The sequence below is a fragment of the Canis lupus genome, chromosome 14 (assembly GCF_048164855.1).
Source record: "Canis lupus baileyi chromosome 14, mCanLup2.hap1, whole genome shotgun sequence".
Lineage (NCBI taxonomy): Eukaryota > Metazoa > Chordata > Mammalia > Carnivora > Canidae > Canis > Canis lupus.
In genome coordinates this window covers 24165895-24183262 of record NC_132851.1, presented here as the reverse complement: position 1 = coordinate 24183262, position 17368 = coordinate 24165895, and the positions used below count along the sequence as shown (strand labels likewise).

Genomic DNA, 17368 nt, shown 5'->3' with positions numbered 1-17368 from the left:
TAATCTTTGATCCCTCCACTTCCCTCCTCTGAGTTCATTACTGAGTGAAAACAGCTATCCTGTCTTGTAGGAAGGACTAGAGTACCTCCAATTTGCACTTCACATGAAAAAAAAAATCCAATCACGTCTCTCCACTGCTTAAAAATCCTTTGCCACCCATTGCTTTTAAAACAAAGACCCAGACTCTTAAGGATGTGACCTTACATGACTTTACAGCCCCACCACTGCACCCTCTGTCTCTTACTATAAGACCCACCCTCTTTCAGACTCCTTCCTGTGCCTCACTCTCTGACACCTCAGGGCCTTTGCATGTGCTATCTTCTCTGTCAGGACTGCTCTTCTTTTCCATTTTCCTTATCCTTCTTCTCCCTCCAGCCATTCCTTCCCCAGGAAGTCCCCCTGACTGCCAAACTGAGTGTGGGCCCTCCATGAGATGCTCTTTCTATTCCCAACACTTTCCTCAGTCAGTAATTATCTATGTATGTGATTATTTGATCAATGTCTTCTCTTCATGAAACTCTACGCTCTACTACAGCAGGGATTTACTTTATATGATTGTGTACTTTTGTGTAGCCAGTGTTGATCACAGCACCAGGAATGAGGATAATTCCTCATAATTATCAATAATTATCCTTTGGATATCCTTTGGAGCTCAATAATTATCCTTTGGATGAATAAATACCAATGACCCCAGCTGTGAAGTCAATCCCTTAATTTCCAGTTATGTGTTTTAAGGGAAAGAGCAAGGAAGTTACCAAATGTTTTAACTACTGGAGACATGGAATTGGATATCTTCCTCTGGGTTGTTCGTTTGGTGATGGTGGTGTTGCTGGTATTGACTTTTTTTGCTTAGTTTGGAGGAAAGGATTCAAATATTGTAAAATAATAATAATAACAATAAAACTGCTCTGAAACAGATTTAAGCTGGAAGAAAAACTCTAACCTGTCAATGAACAAATTTAATATTTTTCAAGAACATGAGTAGGGACTCACAGCAACTTGGGAAATGGGTTTTTGCTTTTTAATTTAAAAAAGTTTTTAATCTGTATTATCTTTAGGGACAAGACTGCAAAATTAGGCCCAGAACATTATTTTATTTATTTTTTTACATGCAGGACGGACCATAAGTGATAACCTATGTATAGAACACCAGACATAGCTGATTCCAAAATTATCCTTGCTTGCCACTTCTTCTCACACATTTCGTATGATGCCATCTGATCTGAAAGTGTTTCAAATACTTCTGCTAAAGGCTTTTCAGCATTCGGACATCTTTTGGAACCAAAGCAAAGTCGATGAATTCTATTTAACTTTGAAGGATTTTCAATTTTTAGCTTTTTTGTGTGTGTGTGGATTTGAACAAAATGCATTATTTTGTCAAAATTTATCATTTTACTATTCAGAATCCAGCAGAAAGTATAATACCTTATTTCTAATTCTATCCTAAAATAATGGTGTTCATCTCCTCTTAAATGACACCACAGATGTATGTTGTCCTTTTTCTTAAACCTCATGCATGAAACACATTTCTTACTCAGTGCCCTTCTTGGATGCCCCATAAATAAACGTAAAAACCATACCTTGAGGAGCATGTAAAATCCATGGAGAAGGGGCTAGGTTTGTCTTATCTCTGCTGCATCCCCACTGCCCAATACATAAGAGACACTCGATAAAAATTTTTAAATGAACACATTTAAATCTATGTTTATTAAATTCTTACATTAAAAATAACATATTTATTTTAGAAGTTTTAGGAAAAACAAGAAAAAAAAAGATACTGCTATCTGGAGATAATCACTATTAACATTTTGGCATATCCCCCCAGGCTTTACCTATGCATGTATACATATTTTCTTTTTATATCATGCTGTACATACAGTTTTCTAGCATGTATTTTTTTACTTACAGTGAACTCAATGTATACATTTCATGCCATCAAGTGATTTTGACTCCACCATTACTGGTGCCTGTGTTATTCTACAGCAAGAATAAGCACAGTTTATGTAACTAATCCTGCTAGGAACGTGGCCAATGCCAAAAAATGCTCTATTTTTCATCACTTCAGGAAAATAGGGCATTATAGTTACGAGGCAGTGAGTACCTAGGACCAGAATTCAATGAACAACACTGAGTCTAAAATCACACAGAACATGCTTCAATCTTATTTTGATCAGCGAGGAACATTCTAGAATGACTTTCCATGTGAAAGTAAATATCCTTCATTTTAGAGGAGTTATATATGTGCAAGATGATCTAAAGAAAGCCGTTGCCCAGGTACTTCTGGTGTTGAGAAGGGAACCCCAACCCAGTCTCCTCAATACTGCCCAATGACCCCTCATGTTTGAAAGAACAAATGGTTGCCATATTTATTTGTGTATGAGACCACACACTCTAATTCTTTTGTTTTCTTATTTTGACTGAGAACACCAGCCCTCACTTCCACTCTCTGCTTTAGATGGGGAGGAGGATCTAGATAGTGTACTTTGAAATCAAAGGTTTTCACAAAAAAAAAAACAAAAAACAAAAAACTTGACCCCATCTGACAAGTACATAGGTTATTATTTCTGGGACTGCTTTTTACATTAATTTGTGCTTAAGAGTTATGATAGTACCTACTACATACGGTGGTAAGGCTAAGTGCTGAATTGTGCTAAGGATGGTGGTCATTCATAGCATGATCTATGGGAACACCATATTTAGTGGGGCTTACATATCTGGGTAAAGAGAGTTCCTACTGGTATCATGGGGGTCCCCCCTAATACACACATACACAAATTATATTTCATATTTATAAAATTCCCACTTGGGAATTATATTAATGAGCATAAATCCAAATGGATTTCTCCAGAACTCATTACTATTATTGAACATGCTCTATAAGTGGTGACTTTAATGGAAAACCAACAAAAAGATGTATTTTAGGTGATAAAAATTTCCTTCAAACCAGTTTCACAGCCTGAATAAGTGAGTGTGTTCTCTAAACTGTAAGGCTTAAACAAGGTTAAAATATATGGGGCAGGTTGAATGTCTAGCAATTTGCTAAAATGTTTTCAGTTTATTTGCTGTACAAATTTTATTTAAAAGAAAGTGCTTCCAATAAATCTCAGACCAAGAATTAGACCTCTCAGAATAAAACCGATTACATAAAGAAAACATTCACCTAAGTCAATTTGAGGTCACCATTGATTACTCTGAGGCAAAGGAGTCATCATTTCATGCTGTCCATGGGTGAAAACATGGCTTAAGGCTTTTGAGTTTGAAAGGTGGTGGCAGGGTTTGGGGCAGGTTGGTGAGGCTCCTTTTCCATTTCCTCCAAGAAGGGTTGCTCTGTCCTTAGAGGGGCTGGTTCTTCAACCTTTTGGGCTCATCTCCTTAGGACCCAGCACAGTGCCTGCACACAGCACATGCTCTTAAATATTTAGAGATGAGGAAGAAGAGAGAATAAGTGGAACAGGGGGGGGCTGGGTCCTCCATGATTCTTTAGGAGCCCACGACGATCTTTCGGCTGATGGCTCCGGGCAAGGTATAGATGAAGAGGACCAGGAAGATGATGAGGATGATCAGAATGAAACCAATGATGATGTATTTTTTGTAATTCTTCCAGATGAGGTGGTACAGGCACTTGAAGGGGCTCACGAACCAGGAGAAGGAGGTATCTGGGCGGCTACAAGGGAAGCGAGAGAAAATCAGGAAAGGGACCATGATTCCAATCTATGGGATTCTTCAGACCTCAGGAAATATTTCTATTCCCTCTTTCTAGAGGCCCACAAGGGGATGCCTGGGAATGGGAGAAGTCCATGTTGCCTTGAAGCAGAAGCGATCCAACATTTTGGGTGATGACTCCTACACCATTTTAAAGCTTGGTCTGGAGGAGGGCAAGAGTCTGACTGCTCTATGTTAGTCCAACCCTGACCACCTCAAGCCTCACTCCTTCCATGAATTCGTTCTTGACCACCTTGCCCATAAAGATCCCCCTCCTTCCAAGTTCCTATCTCATCTATCACTTGACGTTAGCTCCCTTTTGAACCTAACATGCTGGTCTTCCATATTCTGTTAACTGTTTTATGAGTCTGTGTTTTCCCTAAACAGATTGGAAGCTCTTAGAAGATAGAACTTGTATCTTACAAGTTCTTCAGTGTTCTTCAAAGTGTTGTAGTTGTTTTTTAAGTAGGTTCACATTGTAGGAGCTTAACGAGTAATTTTGAAATAATGAATAAGTCAGTATCCATTATGTTCCTTTTTTTTTTTTTAAGGTTCTTTATTTATTTATTCATGAGAGACACAGAGAGAGAGGCAGAGACAAAGGCAGAGGGAGAAGCAGGCCCCCTGTGGGGAGCCCGATGTGGGACTGGATTCTAGGACACCGGGATCATAGTCTGTGCTGAAGGCAGACACTTAACCACTGAGCCACCCAGGTGTCCCTCCATTATGTTTCTAACACTAGATGAAAAGTAGGTAGAGAAGGGACCACTCATCTTGAGACATTTGGGATCTCAGGAAGGATAAGACCAACACAATTTGAAGGAGTATTTTGTATACATACTTCATATCCACATATATTTACTTTTTAATTTTTATATAACCATAGATTAAGCTGATTTGGGCAACCCTTTCTTCTAGTAATTCTACTTCTGGGAATTTATTTTAAAGTAATAACTTCTAGGGACACCTGGGTGGCTCAGAGGTTAAGTGTCTGCCTTTGGCTCAGGGAGTGATCCTGGAGACCCGGGATGGAGTCCCACATCGAGCTCTCTGCATGGAGCCTGCTTCTCCCTCTGCCTATGTCTCTGTCTCTCTCTCTCTCTTTGTCTTTCATGAATAAATAAATAAAATCTTAAATAAATAAATAAATAAATAAATAAATAAATAAATAACTTAGAAAAGAGAAATATTTTCATCATATTGCAATAATGGAAAAAGGTAGAGGTAAATTAAATATCCAGTTCTAGTGTGGTGAGCAAGTCAATTCTGGGCACCAAGTCTATGGAATATTCCACAGGTATTAAAAAAATCCTAATTATGACCACTGTGGCAACAAAGCAAAACTTGGCAGCACAGGATAAATGAAACATTAAGACAATCCTGTATGCATGATACAAAAACAAGTAGGAAAAATTCCCGTGGAATTCATATTCACATAAAAAAAAGTAGAGAAAATATACAAAATTATTCTAGAAATGCTCATGTGGCAGTTGCAGAAAAGTACTCCCTCCATTTTCTTTCTTTTTTTTAATTTTTATTTATTTATGATAGTCACAGAGAGAGAGAGAGGCAGAGACACAGGCAGAGGGAGAAGCAGGCTCCATGCACCGGGAGCCTGATGTGGGATTCGATCCTGGGCCTCCAGGATCGCGCCCTTGGCCTAAGGCAGGCGCCAAACCGCTGCGCCACCCAGGGATCCCTCCCTCCATTTTCCAAACAGTCTATATTGTTTTGAGAATATTTCTCAATTCTAGCAACAAAAAGCTACCTGGATTGGAATGTACCTGCTAGCTGCCTCCTTGTGACTCAGTTCTCCCAGAGGGGCCCTCTAGACAAATAACCTGTCCTCTGCTACGGCGACTACAAAGGGCCTTTCCCATGCTTTTACCCACAACCCCACTCACTTGGGCTTGGCCAGGGGCTCTGGCTCTTTCCGGGCTTTTCCAACAGGATTTTTCTCCGCTTCTTCTGCTGTCACTAAGTGGAACTCGGCTTCAACCTTGCCCTGTACAAAGACAAAAGTTTCCGTTTCTAAGTCATGAAGACCTGCTGGGAGCAATGCTAACCTTCTAGAAGTGTACAGTGTGGGGGAATGCCAGGGAGTATTTTGGCTATCCTGCTGCTTTATTTTGAGAAAAACTGTTACCTTTTTGGTTCTGGGAGAAGCCATTTTTTATGACCAATTGTAAAAGCTCTGAAATGATGTTGCTGTTGAGTTTTATGAAGGAAGAGGTCTCATATGTAGACACACATGTCCTTGGTTGCCTGTGCTATTTTGTCTGTACTCGTTCAATCAAAACCTGATTATATAGAAACTCAATAGCAATTAGAAAAGGTACTAATTACCTGAGTGATAGAACCCTTTTGAATCTGCTACAATCTTTTTTCTCTGCCAATGATTCTCCAGAGGAAATTGGTAGGTGGGGCCCTACATTTGCCAAATGGCTTTTCTGTCACCCTTCTTTGTTTCTGCTGTCTCCACAAATTGCTTCAAAATTATTCTTCTATTCTTGCACTTCCTCTTTCCTTCTCCTTCAATAAGCAGCAGCCCCTCTGGTTTGAAAATGGTGTCATGTGCTTCTTCAGAGTGCTGTGCCAGTTATTAGCACTGATGTAAGCCTTGGGGTTTCAAAGGGGGAGACAGGACCACTGCAAAAGGTAAGGGTTGCTGTTTCTTGTTCATTCACTCATTCACTACTTTTGGAGACCCCCTATATGCTGGGTACTATTCTAGATCCTGGGGACTTAATGATTAAGAAAAATGGGATCCTTGATCTCCTGGAGCTCAAGTTCTTGGTGAAGAAGGCCCTCTCTCTGCTTCTTTGGTTTTATGGATTGAGATTCGAGGTAATAGGAGAGGGATAGAACCGGTGGAGGACTAGAGCATCACGGAAGTATTTTAGACTGATGATTGTCATTAAAGCTTGTCTTTTAAAATTACATGTGGATGGGGCATAATCTGATTTCCTATCCTGGTGAAAAGATGAAAGGTTCTGATGAACCAATGGGCCTGTGTTAACTTATCCATTCATGCCCCAAAAGCTAGGACTTCTTAACAAGAAGATGGTTGCTGGCAACCATGAAAATGTAATTATGGGAGAAAGTGAAAAAGAGCAGTGTATCTGGGGTGTGGTTGAAGCCAGAGAATAGACGCAGTGGCATGGTTGTCTGAATTAGTAAAGAAATACAGTGGGCTTATTACTACAATGCAGTGAAGTCATGAGTTCAAATCTAGGGAGTCCCATCCATTCTTTAGACTACAATTCTGGCCCAATTAAGAATGCATTACATGTCCTATGGTCTAGAAACATTCTTTTAAAAAAAATATATATATAGTCTCTTATTTCTATTTTATCCATACACAAATATACACACATATTTTTATTTGTTATTTTTTTAAGATTTATTTATTTATTTATGATAGACACACAGAGAGAGAGAGAGAGGCAGAAACACAGGAGGAGGGAGAAGCAGGCTCCATGCCGGGAGCCCGACGCGGGACTCGATCCCGGGACTCCAGGATCGCACCCTGGGCCAAAGGCAGGCGCCAAACCGCTGAGCCACCCAGGGATCCCCTACACACATATTTTTAAAGAAATGTTTATATATATATATATATATATATATATATATATATATATATAGTCTCTTATTCCTATTGACAAATCTTGGCCCTATGGGTAATGACTTACATATATAAGTACTCAGTAAATATTTGGAAATCAGGAAAGAAAGAATATAAAGCTGTTGTCCACTCCACTCCACCTCTACCAACAGTGGAGTCACAGTACTATAACTCTAACTGTAACTGCAATATTTATTGAATGCCTGCTTTGCCTACATTCCTTCAATTGACCTATCAATAAATCATAGCGACAAGCAAGTTAGGTCACCTCTTTTTGATGGAAAAATGAAGGAGGGGAAGTTAAATAACTTCCCCAGGGTCACACAGGGAGTAAGCCATCCAACTGGAACTTGAACTGAGGTCTGTGTGATGCCAAAGCTCATGCTCTTTCCATGATAGCGGGCTGCCTCCCAACTCATTCATGCATTTGCCAGATAGTCAGATTAGAAGATTTGCAAGGACCTTCCTAACTCTAACATGAGATGATTGGCTTATTGTCATCATAATTAACACTTGAAGGCATTTGTCTTCTTTCGCCTCAGATTCCATACCTGTTAAATGGTCAGATGTGCTTTAAGGCAACTTATGGCTATAACTTCTAGGTTTCATGAAAGGCAGGAGATCCTGCAAAGCTTGAGGGATGGAAGAAACCCAAGAGGCAGCCTACAACTCATGGCAGAGGGGCTTCCAATATGCAAAAAGGGCTTATTCCCAGAGGTCTTCCAGAGATAACCTAATCTCTACTGAGTAGTATATTTATAAGCTAGCAGTCTCATCCAAATCCTTTGTATTTAAAAAAGCCATCTGAAGGGCTGCTAACCAATTGCTGAGCTCGAGAATGTTAGAGGACAAAAGTTAGGACCAGAGTAAGAGGATCACAGCTGCTTCTTTGTTGTCCACTCCTTGACAATAAGCTCAGCCACAGTTCTGTACAACTTGCATGTGCTTCACACATACATCATTCCATTTAAACCTTCTGACAACCAGCAAAATGGACAATACTTTTATTCCCATTTTATAGCTGAGGAAAACAAGGCTTGAAGATGTTAGCCAACTTGTATTACAAAACCAGGATTTGTATTGAGATACTATGACACCAAACCGCATCGTCTGCTATTCACTGTACTCAGGGTGCCCGTCTTTGTGGAAGAAAAGAAGCAAGCTATACATTTAACAGTGAGGAAATGCACCTTTTTTGAAATGTTCAAGAGAAGCTCCAAAATCCTTGCCATGGCCCTGGCAGTATAATATGTTTTTGGCTTTCATCCAAGGGTAGCTTATGGATTGCTATCATGTAGCATAGCATAGGGTAAGAGTCAGGTGAATAGGATTTGGTGCAGAAAGATCTGCATTTGAAACTGGGCTTTACTTCTTACTAACTGTGTGGCCTTGGGTGAGTTACCTCAGTCTTTCTGTCCTGGAGATGTTAATAGCATGCACCCCACAGATTTGCTTTGACAAATAAATAAAATAACATATATACAGTGCTCAGCCTGGTGCCTGGTAAATAGTAAAGTCTTAAGAGTTTATAGTTGCTACCTTCCACACTATTTCATGGATGGAAACACATAATTTGATAGGAAAAATCTGCCCATATAGAAAATACCCAGGGAAAACCCACTTCCCACAGGAAAAAAAAAAAAAAACAAAGTAAAGGGAAGCAGAGAATATGAAATTAATTCCACCCTAGGCACAGGAGTCATTGATTATTACCATGAAGAGCCTTGCCCCTACCTCACTGCCTTGCTTGAGTGGTTGCAAAGCAGTTTTTCTGATAGCACTCAGGCAGCAGCAAGGAAATGTTTACTGACATATTCTGATAAATACCACTCCTCTCTCCATCTCTCTCCACACAGAGGGTTTCTAGCTTTATTTTAATTATTGATATTCAACCAAGCACCAAGGTGAGGTCTTAAAGCTAATAATATCCTCCAAATGTAATATTAAATCAGAGCTAGAAGAAAAAAACCCGGACAGTTTGAGAGACTATCTATTAACCTGATGACATCTGTGGATGGAAGAAAATGACCAGGGAAGGTCCTGAAAGAACTAGATTTGTTGCACTAAATGTGTTATTTTTTTTTTTTTTTATGATAGTCACACAGAGAGAGAGAGAGAGAGAGAGGCAGAGACACAGGCAGAGGGAGAAGCAGGCTCCATGCACCGGGAGCCCGATGTGGGATTCGATCCCGGGTCTCCAGGATCACGCCCTGGGCCAAAGGCAGGCGCCAAACTGCTGCGCCACCCAGGGATCCCCACTAAGTGTGTTATTAATCGGCTTCGAACATCACTATGCTCAGAGAGTGGATGTTCTGGGGAGGGGTATAGGTCCTTTAGGTCAGATATGCCTCCTTCAGAGATAATTATTGCTTATTAAAACACAACTCTCACTGGTATAAGGTATTCTCATACATCAATGGTAGGGATATGTGCTGGCAAAGTCTTTAAAATTTTTTTTTTAATTTATTTATGATAGTCACAGAGAGAGAGAGAGAGAGAGAGAGAGAGAGAGGCAGAGACACAGGCAGAGGGAGAAGCAGGCTCCATGCACCGGGAGCCCGAAGTGGGTTCGATGCCGGGTCTCCAGGATCGCGCCCTGGGCCAAAGGCAGGCGCTAAACCGCTGCGCCACCCAGGGATCCCTGGAAAAGTCTTTTAGGAGGAGGGACACACATAGGTATATGCGCACATATTATGCATGCATACACGTAATGTCCATGTAAGTGTATGTGTATTACCTTTTATACTCTAGACCTAGGCATGACCTAGACATGCCATTTCTGAGCAGATAAATTAAGGAAATAATTCAAAATTCATAGAAAGCTTAATATGCAAATCAGTCATTCTGTCAGATGTTCAAATTGTCTTATTTGTCACAATGATAGGTCCCAGGTTTATCTTGGGTTCTATCTGTCCTAGACCTGGAGTCAGCCAAAGACACTTGGTTCTTTCAGGAGAGATCGGTATTTAGATATAAGGATCCAGATGCTAGGAGTCTTCTTGCTACTTGGTGATTTTTACTTCTAGGTCCTTTCAGTGAACAGAGCTAGAAAAAATATTTTTTAAATCCATAAGTCCATAGTGATACTGTGGAAAAAATGCAAGAGAAAAAAAATCTCATTTACCACCATTGGAGGTATCTCTCATACCAATTCTTGATTCTACAGTGCGGTAATTGATAGAGAGAATTAGACATTTATCTTGTCTTTTTTTTTTTTTTGAGGAGATGGTGACCATAATTTATTTCCATTTGTTGAGAGGAAGCTCTTTTTAACCGATAAATTCTTATTAATAGATGGAGAAAGAATGATAGACATAGATGATGGGGATATATAGATAGATGAATGGATGGATGGATAGCTTGCTAGCTAGATGACAGGCAGATAAATGGATAGAGATAGATGGATGGCAGGAAAGAAGGACAGAGGAATAGGTAAAGAAGGAAGAAATGATTAGAAAAATCATTTTGCAACACCAATGAAATAATTAATGATCACCATTAGGTAAAAAGTGGTCGCAGGATAGGAATTTCCCAGAGTGCCAAAGTGTCACCCACTGGTTACTTGTTAATTACAAAGAGGAAAATGTGCCTCTACAATGAAGAGACCTCATGGTCACCGACATGATCAAGTGAGTAAATACAGCATCACCCTAGTGAGGCTGTCTGAGGGCATGTGCCTCCTGCCATAATTCAATATGAAAGAAACAGGATCAGGTCTTAAGTATTCTTACCAAAACTGCTTAACTGATCCTGATAATGTTGTTATACCTAACTTCTAGTTCACAAGAAATACAGGGTCCAGAGAATAGATAAGCTACATCATGAGAAAACAACTGGACAATTCAGGCTAGTTTCATCAGATAGGTATTATCATAGGGGGAAAAATGGTGGAAGACCATTCTAAAACAAAATAGACCAAAGAGACAAAATAACCAAAGGTAACTCATGAACTATATGACGGAATCTTGTTTTGAAAAAAAGAAACAGCTATAAAATACATTTTTGTATCCTGCCATGCTACCGAATTGCTGTATTAGTTCTAGCAATCTTGGGGTGGAGACTTTTGGGTTTTCTATGTAGAGTATCATGTCATCGGCGAAGAGGGAGAGTTTGACTTCTTCTTTGCCAATTTGAATGCCTTTAATGTCTTTTTGTTGTCTGATTGCTGAGGCTAGGACTTCCAGTACTATGTTGAATAGCAGTGGTGAGAGTGGACATCCCTGTCTTGTTCCTGATCTTAGGGGAAAGGCTCCCAATGCTTCCCCATCGAGAATGATATTTGCTGTGGGCTTTTCATAGATGGCTTTTAAGATGTCGAGGAATGTTCCCTCTATCCCTACAGCAATTCGGTAGCGTGGCAGGATACAAAATCAATGCCCAGAAATCAGTGGCATTTCTATACACTAACAATGAGACTGAAGAAAGAGAAATTAAGGAGTCAATCCCATTTACAATTGCACTCAAAAGCATAAGATACCTAGGAATAAACCTAACCAAAGATGTAAAGGATCTATACCCTCAAAACTATAGAACACTTCTGAAAGAAATTGAGGAAGACACAAAGAGATGGAAAAATATTCCATGCTCATGGATTGGCAGAATTAATATTGTGAAAATGTCAATGTTACCCAGGGCAATATACACGTTTAATGCAATCCCTATCAAAATACCATGGACTTTCTTCAGAGAGTTAGAACAAATTATTTTAAGATTTGTGTGGAATCAGAAAAGACCCCGAATAGCCAGGGGAATTTTAAAAAAGAAAACCATATCTGGGGGCATCACAATGCCAGATTTCAGGTTGTACTACAAAGCTGTGGTCATCAAGACAGTGTGGTACTGGCACAAAAACAGACACATAGATCAGTGGAACAGAATAGAGAATCCAGAAGTGGACCCTGAACTTTATGGTCAACTAATATTCGATAAAGGAGGAAAGACTATCTATTGGAAGAAAGACAGTCTCTTCAATAAATGGTGCTGGGAAAATTGGACATCCACAAGCAGAGGAATGAAACTAGACCACTCTCTTTCACCATACACAAAGATAAACTCAAAATGGATGAAAGATCTAAATGTGAGACAAGATTCCATCAAAATCCTAGAGAAGAACACAGGCAACACCCTTTTTGAACTCGGCCACAGTAACTTCTTGCAAGATACATCCACGAAGGCAAAAGAAACAAAAGCAAAAATGAACTATTGGGACTTCATCAAGATAAGAAGCTTTTGCACAGCAAAGGATACAGTCAACAAAACTCAAAGACAACCTACAGAATGGGAGAAGATATTTGCAAATGACATATCAGATAAAGGGCTAGTTTCCAAGATCTATAAAGAACTTATTAAACTCAACACCAAAGAAACAAACCATCCAATCATGAAATGGGCAAAAGACATGAAGAGAAATCTCACAGAGGAAGACATAGACATGGCCAACATGCATATGAGAAAATGCTCTGCATCACTTGCCATCAGGGAAATACAAATCAAAACCACAATGAGATACCACCTCACACCAGTGAGAATGGGGCAAATTAACAAGGCAGGAAACCACAAATGTTGGAGAGGATGTGGAGAAAAGGGAACCCTCATACACTGTTGGTGGGAATGTGAACTGGTGCAGCCACACTGGAAAAGTGTGTGGAGGTTCCTCAAAGAGTTAAAAATAGACCTGCCCTACGACCCAGCAATTGCACTGCTGGGGATTTACCCCAAAGATACAGATGCAGTGAAATGCCGGGACACCTGCACCCCGATGTTTATAGCAGCAATGGCCACGATAGCCAAACTGTGGAAGGAGCCTCGGTGTCCAACGAAAGATGAATGGATAAAGAAGATGTGGTTTATGTATACAATGGAATATTACTCAGCTATTAGAAATGACAAATACCCACCATTTGCTTCAACGTGGATGGAACTGGAGGGTATTATGCTGAGTGAAGTAAGTCAGTCGGAGAAGGACAGACATTATATGTTCTCATTCATTTGGGGAGTATAAATAATAGTGAAAGGGAATATAAGGGAAGGTAGAAGAAATGTGTGGGCAATATCAGAAAGGGAGACAGAACGTAAAGACTGCTAACTCTGGGAAACGAACTAGGGGTGGTAGAAGGGGAGGAGGGCGGGGGGTGGGAGTGAATGGGTGACGGGCACTGGGGGTTATTCTGTGTGTTAGTAAATTGAACACCAATAAAAAATAAATTAAAAAAATATATTTTTATATGAGGGTAATAGGGTACCGTTCTTATAGATGAGAAATGAATATGGTAGGGATATCAGATTAGGTAATCTTTATTAAATTCTTATATGTGATGATGGCTCTGTTGTTATGTACAAGAGTGTCCATATTCTTAGGAGATGCGTGCTAAAGTATTCAGAAATTGTTAAAAAGAAGACCACAGGCTCATGATGGAGTTACTCAGGTTAAGGCCTCATGTCAACAAACCAAGATTTAATACCTACTACCCTAATTTAACCTTTAGGCAGCGAACATGGAATTTCAACCTGGGAATTTACATATAGGCACCCTTTCATTCCTCTTAGGAGAGCACCTTGCCCAAATAATGCATTCCTTGCTAATAAATTCTTTTCTTTATGCCCTCTTTTTGCCTTTAAAAGCTTTCCTTTTGTTTACCTTGGGGGAGTTCCCCTTTACTTGCTAGATGGGATGCTACCCTATTCATGAATTGTTTAATAAAGCCAATTAGATCCTCAAATTTACTCAAAATTACTTTTTTATTTTTTAGCAAGGTATAGTATTTAGACTGTGTACAGTTTACTCTTAAACAGTTCAGCCAATGAGTATGTGTGCAGGGGGAGGTGAGACCATATACTCACATATATAGACAAAATCAGTATAGCAAAATATTAACAAGTGTTGAATCTAGACGGTGGAAAATGGTTGACCATTGTCCTATTCTTTCAACTTTTCCATCTTAACTTTTTTAAGTGAATAAATGTTTAAGGAACAAAACGATGATTAAACTGGCATTTCTGTTTTGAGAATACAAAGATTGATAATAACATTGATAACATAACACAGGGAAATGCTCTTTAGAACACCCCCCCAAACACAGAAGCACTATGTTTAATATGGAATGATCACTACTATGCAAAATTAACCAAAATTTATGCAAATTGGGCATAACCAAAACATTAGCAATGGTTTGCTTTGGGTGGTGCGCATGTGGGTGCTATTTCTTTCCTTCTATAATCTTGTGTCTTTTTAATTTCCTGTAAATGTATATTACCTACACTTTCTTTAAATAATCTTCACGTGAAAATACTTACCCACTCTGCTCCTAGAGAATCTGAATTTGCCACGTACTTACTATTTAGACCATCTATGTCCTCAGCTAAGCTGTGAACTTCTTCATGCCAGAAATTTGTCTTATTCACTGTTAAAACTTTACTGCCTGGTGTATGAGTGTGTAGCCACAGTAGCTACTGATGATTGTTTTTCACATTAAACTGGAAGCACAGAAACCTCCCTTTTAATTAATATTGAGAAAATGTCAATGTTACCCAGGGCAATTTACACAATTAATGCAATCCTTATCAAAATACAATGGGCTTTCTTCAGAGAGATGGAACAAATCATCTTAGGATTTGTGTGGAATCAGAAAAGACCCCGAATAGCCAGGGGAATATTGAAAAAGAAAAGCATAGCTGGGGGCATCATAATGCCAGATTTCAGGTTGTACTACAAAGCTGTGGTCATCAAGACCGTGTGGTACTGACGCAAAACAGACACATAGATCAATGGAACAGAATAGAGAATCCAGAAGTGGACCTTCAATTTTATGGTCAACTAATATTCGACAAAGCAGGAAAGACTATCCACTGGAAAAAAGACAGTCTCTTCAATAAATGTGCTGGGAAAATTGGACATCCGCATGCAGAAGAATGAAACTAGACTATTCTCTTTCACCATACACAAAGATAAACTCAAAATGGATGAAAGATCTAAATGTCAGACAAGATTCCTTCAAAATCCTAGAGGAGAACACAGGCAACACCCTTTTTGAACTTGGCCACAGTAATTTCTTGCAAGATACATCCACGAAGGCAAGAGAAACAAAAGCAAAAATGAATTATTGGAACTTCATCAAGATAAGAAGCTTCTGCACGGCAAAAGAAACAGTCAACAAAACTAAAAGACAACCTACAGAATGGGAGAAGATATTTGCAAATGATCTATCAGATAAAGGGCTAGTTTCCAAGATCTATAAAGAACTTATTAAACTCAACACCACACATTTCTTCTCCCTTCTCTTATATTCCCTTTGACTATTATTTATATTCCCCAAATGAATGAGAACATATAATGTTTGTCCTTCTCCGACTGACTTACTTCACTCAGCATAAAAATATCAGAAAGGGAGACAGAACGTAAAGACTGCTAACTCTGGGAAACGAACTAGGGGTGGTAGAAGGGGAGGAGGGTGGGGGGTGGGAGTGAATGGGTGACGGGCACTGGGGGTTATTCTGTATGTTAGTAAATTGAACATCAATAAAAAAAATAAATTAAAAAAAATAAATAAATAAAATAAAATCACTTTCTTCTCAAAAAAAAAAAATAAATAAACTCAACACCAAAGAAACAAACAATCCAATCATGAAATGGGCAAAAGACATGAACAGAAATTTCACAGAGGAAGACATAGACATGGCCAACAAGCACATGAGAAAATGCTCCGCATCACTGGCCATCAGGGAAATACAAATCAAAACCACAATGAGATATCACCTCACACCAGTGAGAATGGGGAAAATTAACAAGGCAGGAAACAATAAATGTTGCAGAGGATATGGAGAAAGGGGAACCCTCTTGCACTGTTGGTGGGAATGGGAACTGGTGCAGCCACTCTGGAAAAGTGTGTGGAGGTTCCTCAAAGAGTTAAAAATAGACCTGCCCTATGACCCAGCAATTGCACTTTTGGGGATTTACCCCAAAGATACAGATGCAACGAAACGCCGGGACACCTGCACCCCGATGTTTATAGCGGCAATGTCCACAATAGCCAAACTGTGGAAGGAGCTTCGGTGTCCATCGAAAGATGAATGGATAAAGAAGCTGTGGTTTATGTATACAATGGAATATTACTCAGCCATTAGAAACGACAAATACCCACCATTTGCTTCAACGTGGATGGAACTGGAGGGTATTATGCTGAGTGAAATAAGTCAATCGGAGAAGGACAAACATTATATGGTCTCATTCATTTGGGGATTATAAAAATTAGTGAAAGGAATAAAGGGAAAGGAGAGAAAATGAGTGAAAATATCAGTGAGGGTGACAAAACATGAGAGACACCTAACTCTGGGAAATGAACAAGGGGTAGTGGAAAGGGAGGTGGGTGGGGGGTTGGGGTGACCTGGTGATGGGCACTGAAGGGGGCACTTTGCGGGATGTGCACTGGGTGTTATGCTAAGTGTTGGCAAATTGAACTCCAATAAAATTTTTTTTTAATTTAAAAATGTTAAAAAGAAACTTCCCTTTTAATTTTAGTTGCTGATGTTCTGGAGACTTAGCTGGACTATATAACAGTCAATTTATGGGATTCACCTGTGAAGGAAACCTCTGGTTCTTCATCTTCTAAAGCAGTGATCTTTAAAGGGTTGCTTTTCATAGGGTAATACATATAAAATGCAAAGTGCAATGTGTCCCATGAAGCACCTGCTCAATACACATTCCCTTTGTCCCCGAGGGTACCCGTTCTTTGCAAATCTCACCTGGAGCTATTTTCCACTGACTGTAAGCCCAGCCACATTCCACACTAGGAGCTCTGTGATCCAGATGTCTAAACTGCACTGCCTGGGTGTACAGATAAGCAGCTTTAAATAGAAGCCTGGCACATAGCAGTGGCTGTAAGCAAATCCCTGCTGGCCAGCTGGTGCCTGGAACAGGATGGTGACCTCTTGACTACTGGCTTCAGGAAGGACGGTGTGGGAGCTCGGAAGCAGAGGGTGTCCGTGCTGGAAAGGCACCTTGGGGGCACCCAGTCCAACCCATTCCTTATACAGACATGGAAACTG

General features: G+C 39.8%; 1 protein-coding gene across 4 annotated transcripts in view; it reads right to left on the bottom strand.

Moving 5' to 3' along the window:
* Positions 1-1676: 1676 nt before the first annotated feature.
* FER1L6 (fer-1 like family member 6) overlaps positions 1677-17368 on the bottom strand; it is a 155855-nt gene continuing 140163 nt past the window's right edge. For all 4 annotated transcript variants that reach the window (XM_072774399.1, XM_072774400.1, XM_072774402.1 and 1 more), the window contains 2 exons: positions 5607-5707; positions 1677-3664 (listed from right to left, as the gene is read on the bottom strand). In XM_072774399.1, coding sequence (XP_072630500.1) covers positions 3481-3664; positions 5607-5707 — 285 coding nt within the window. In that variant the 3' untranslated portion in view covers positions 1677-3480. The remainder of the gene's footprint in view (positions 3665-5606; positions 5708-17368) is intronic.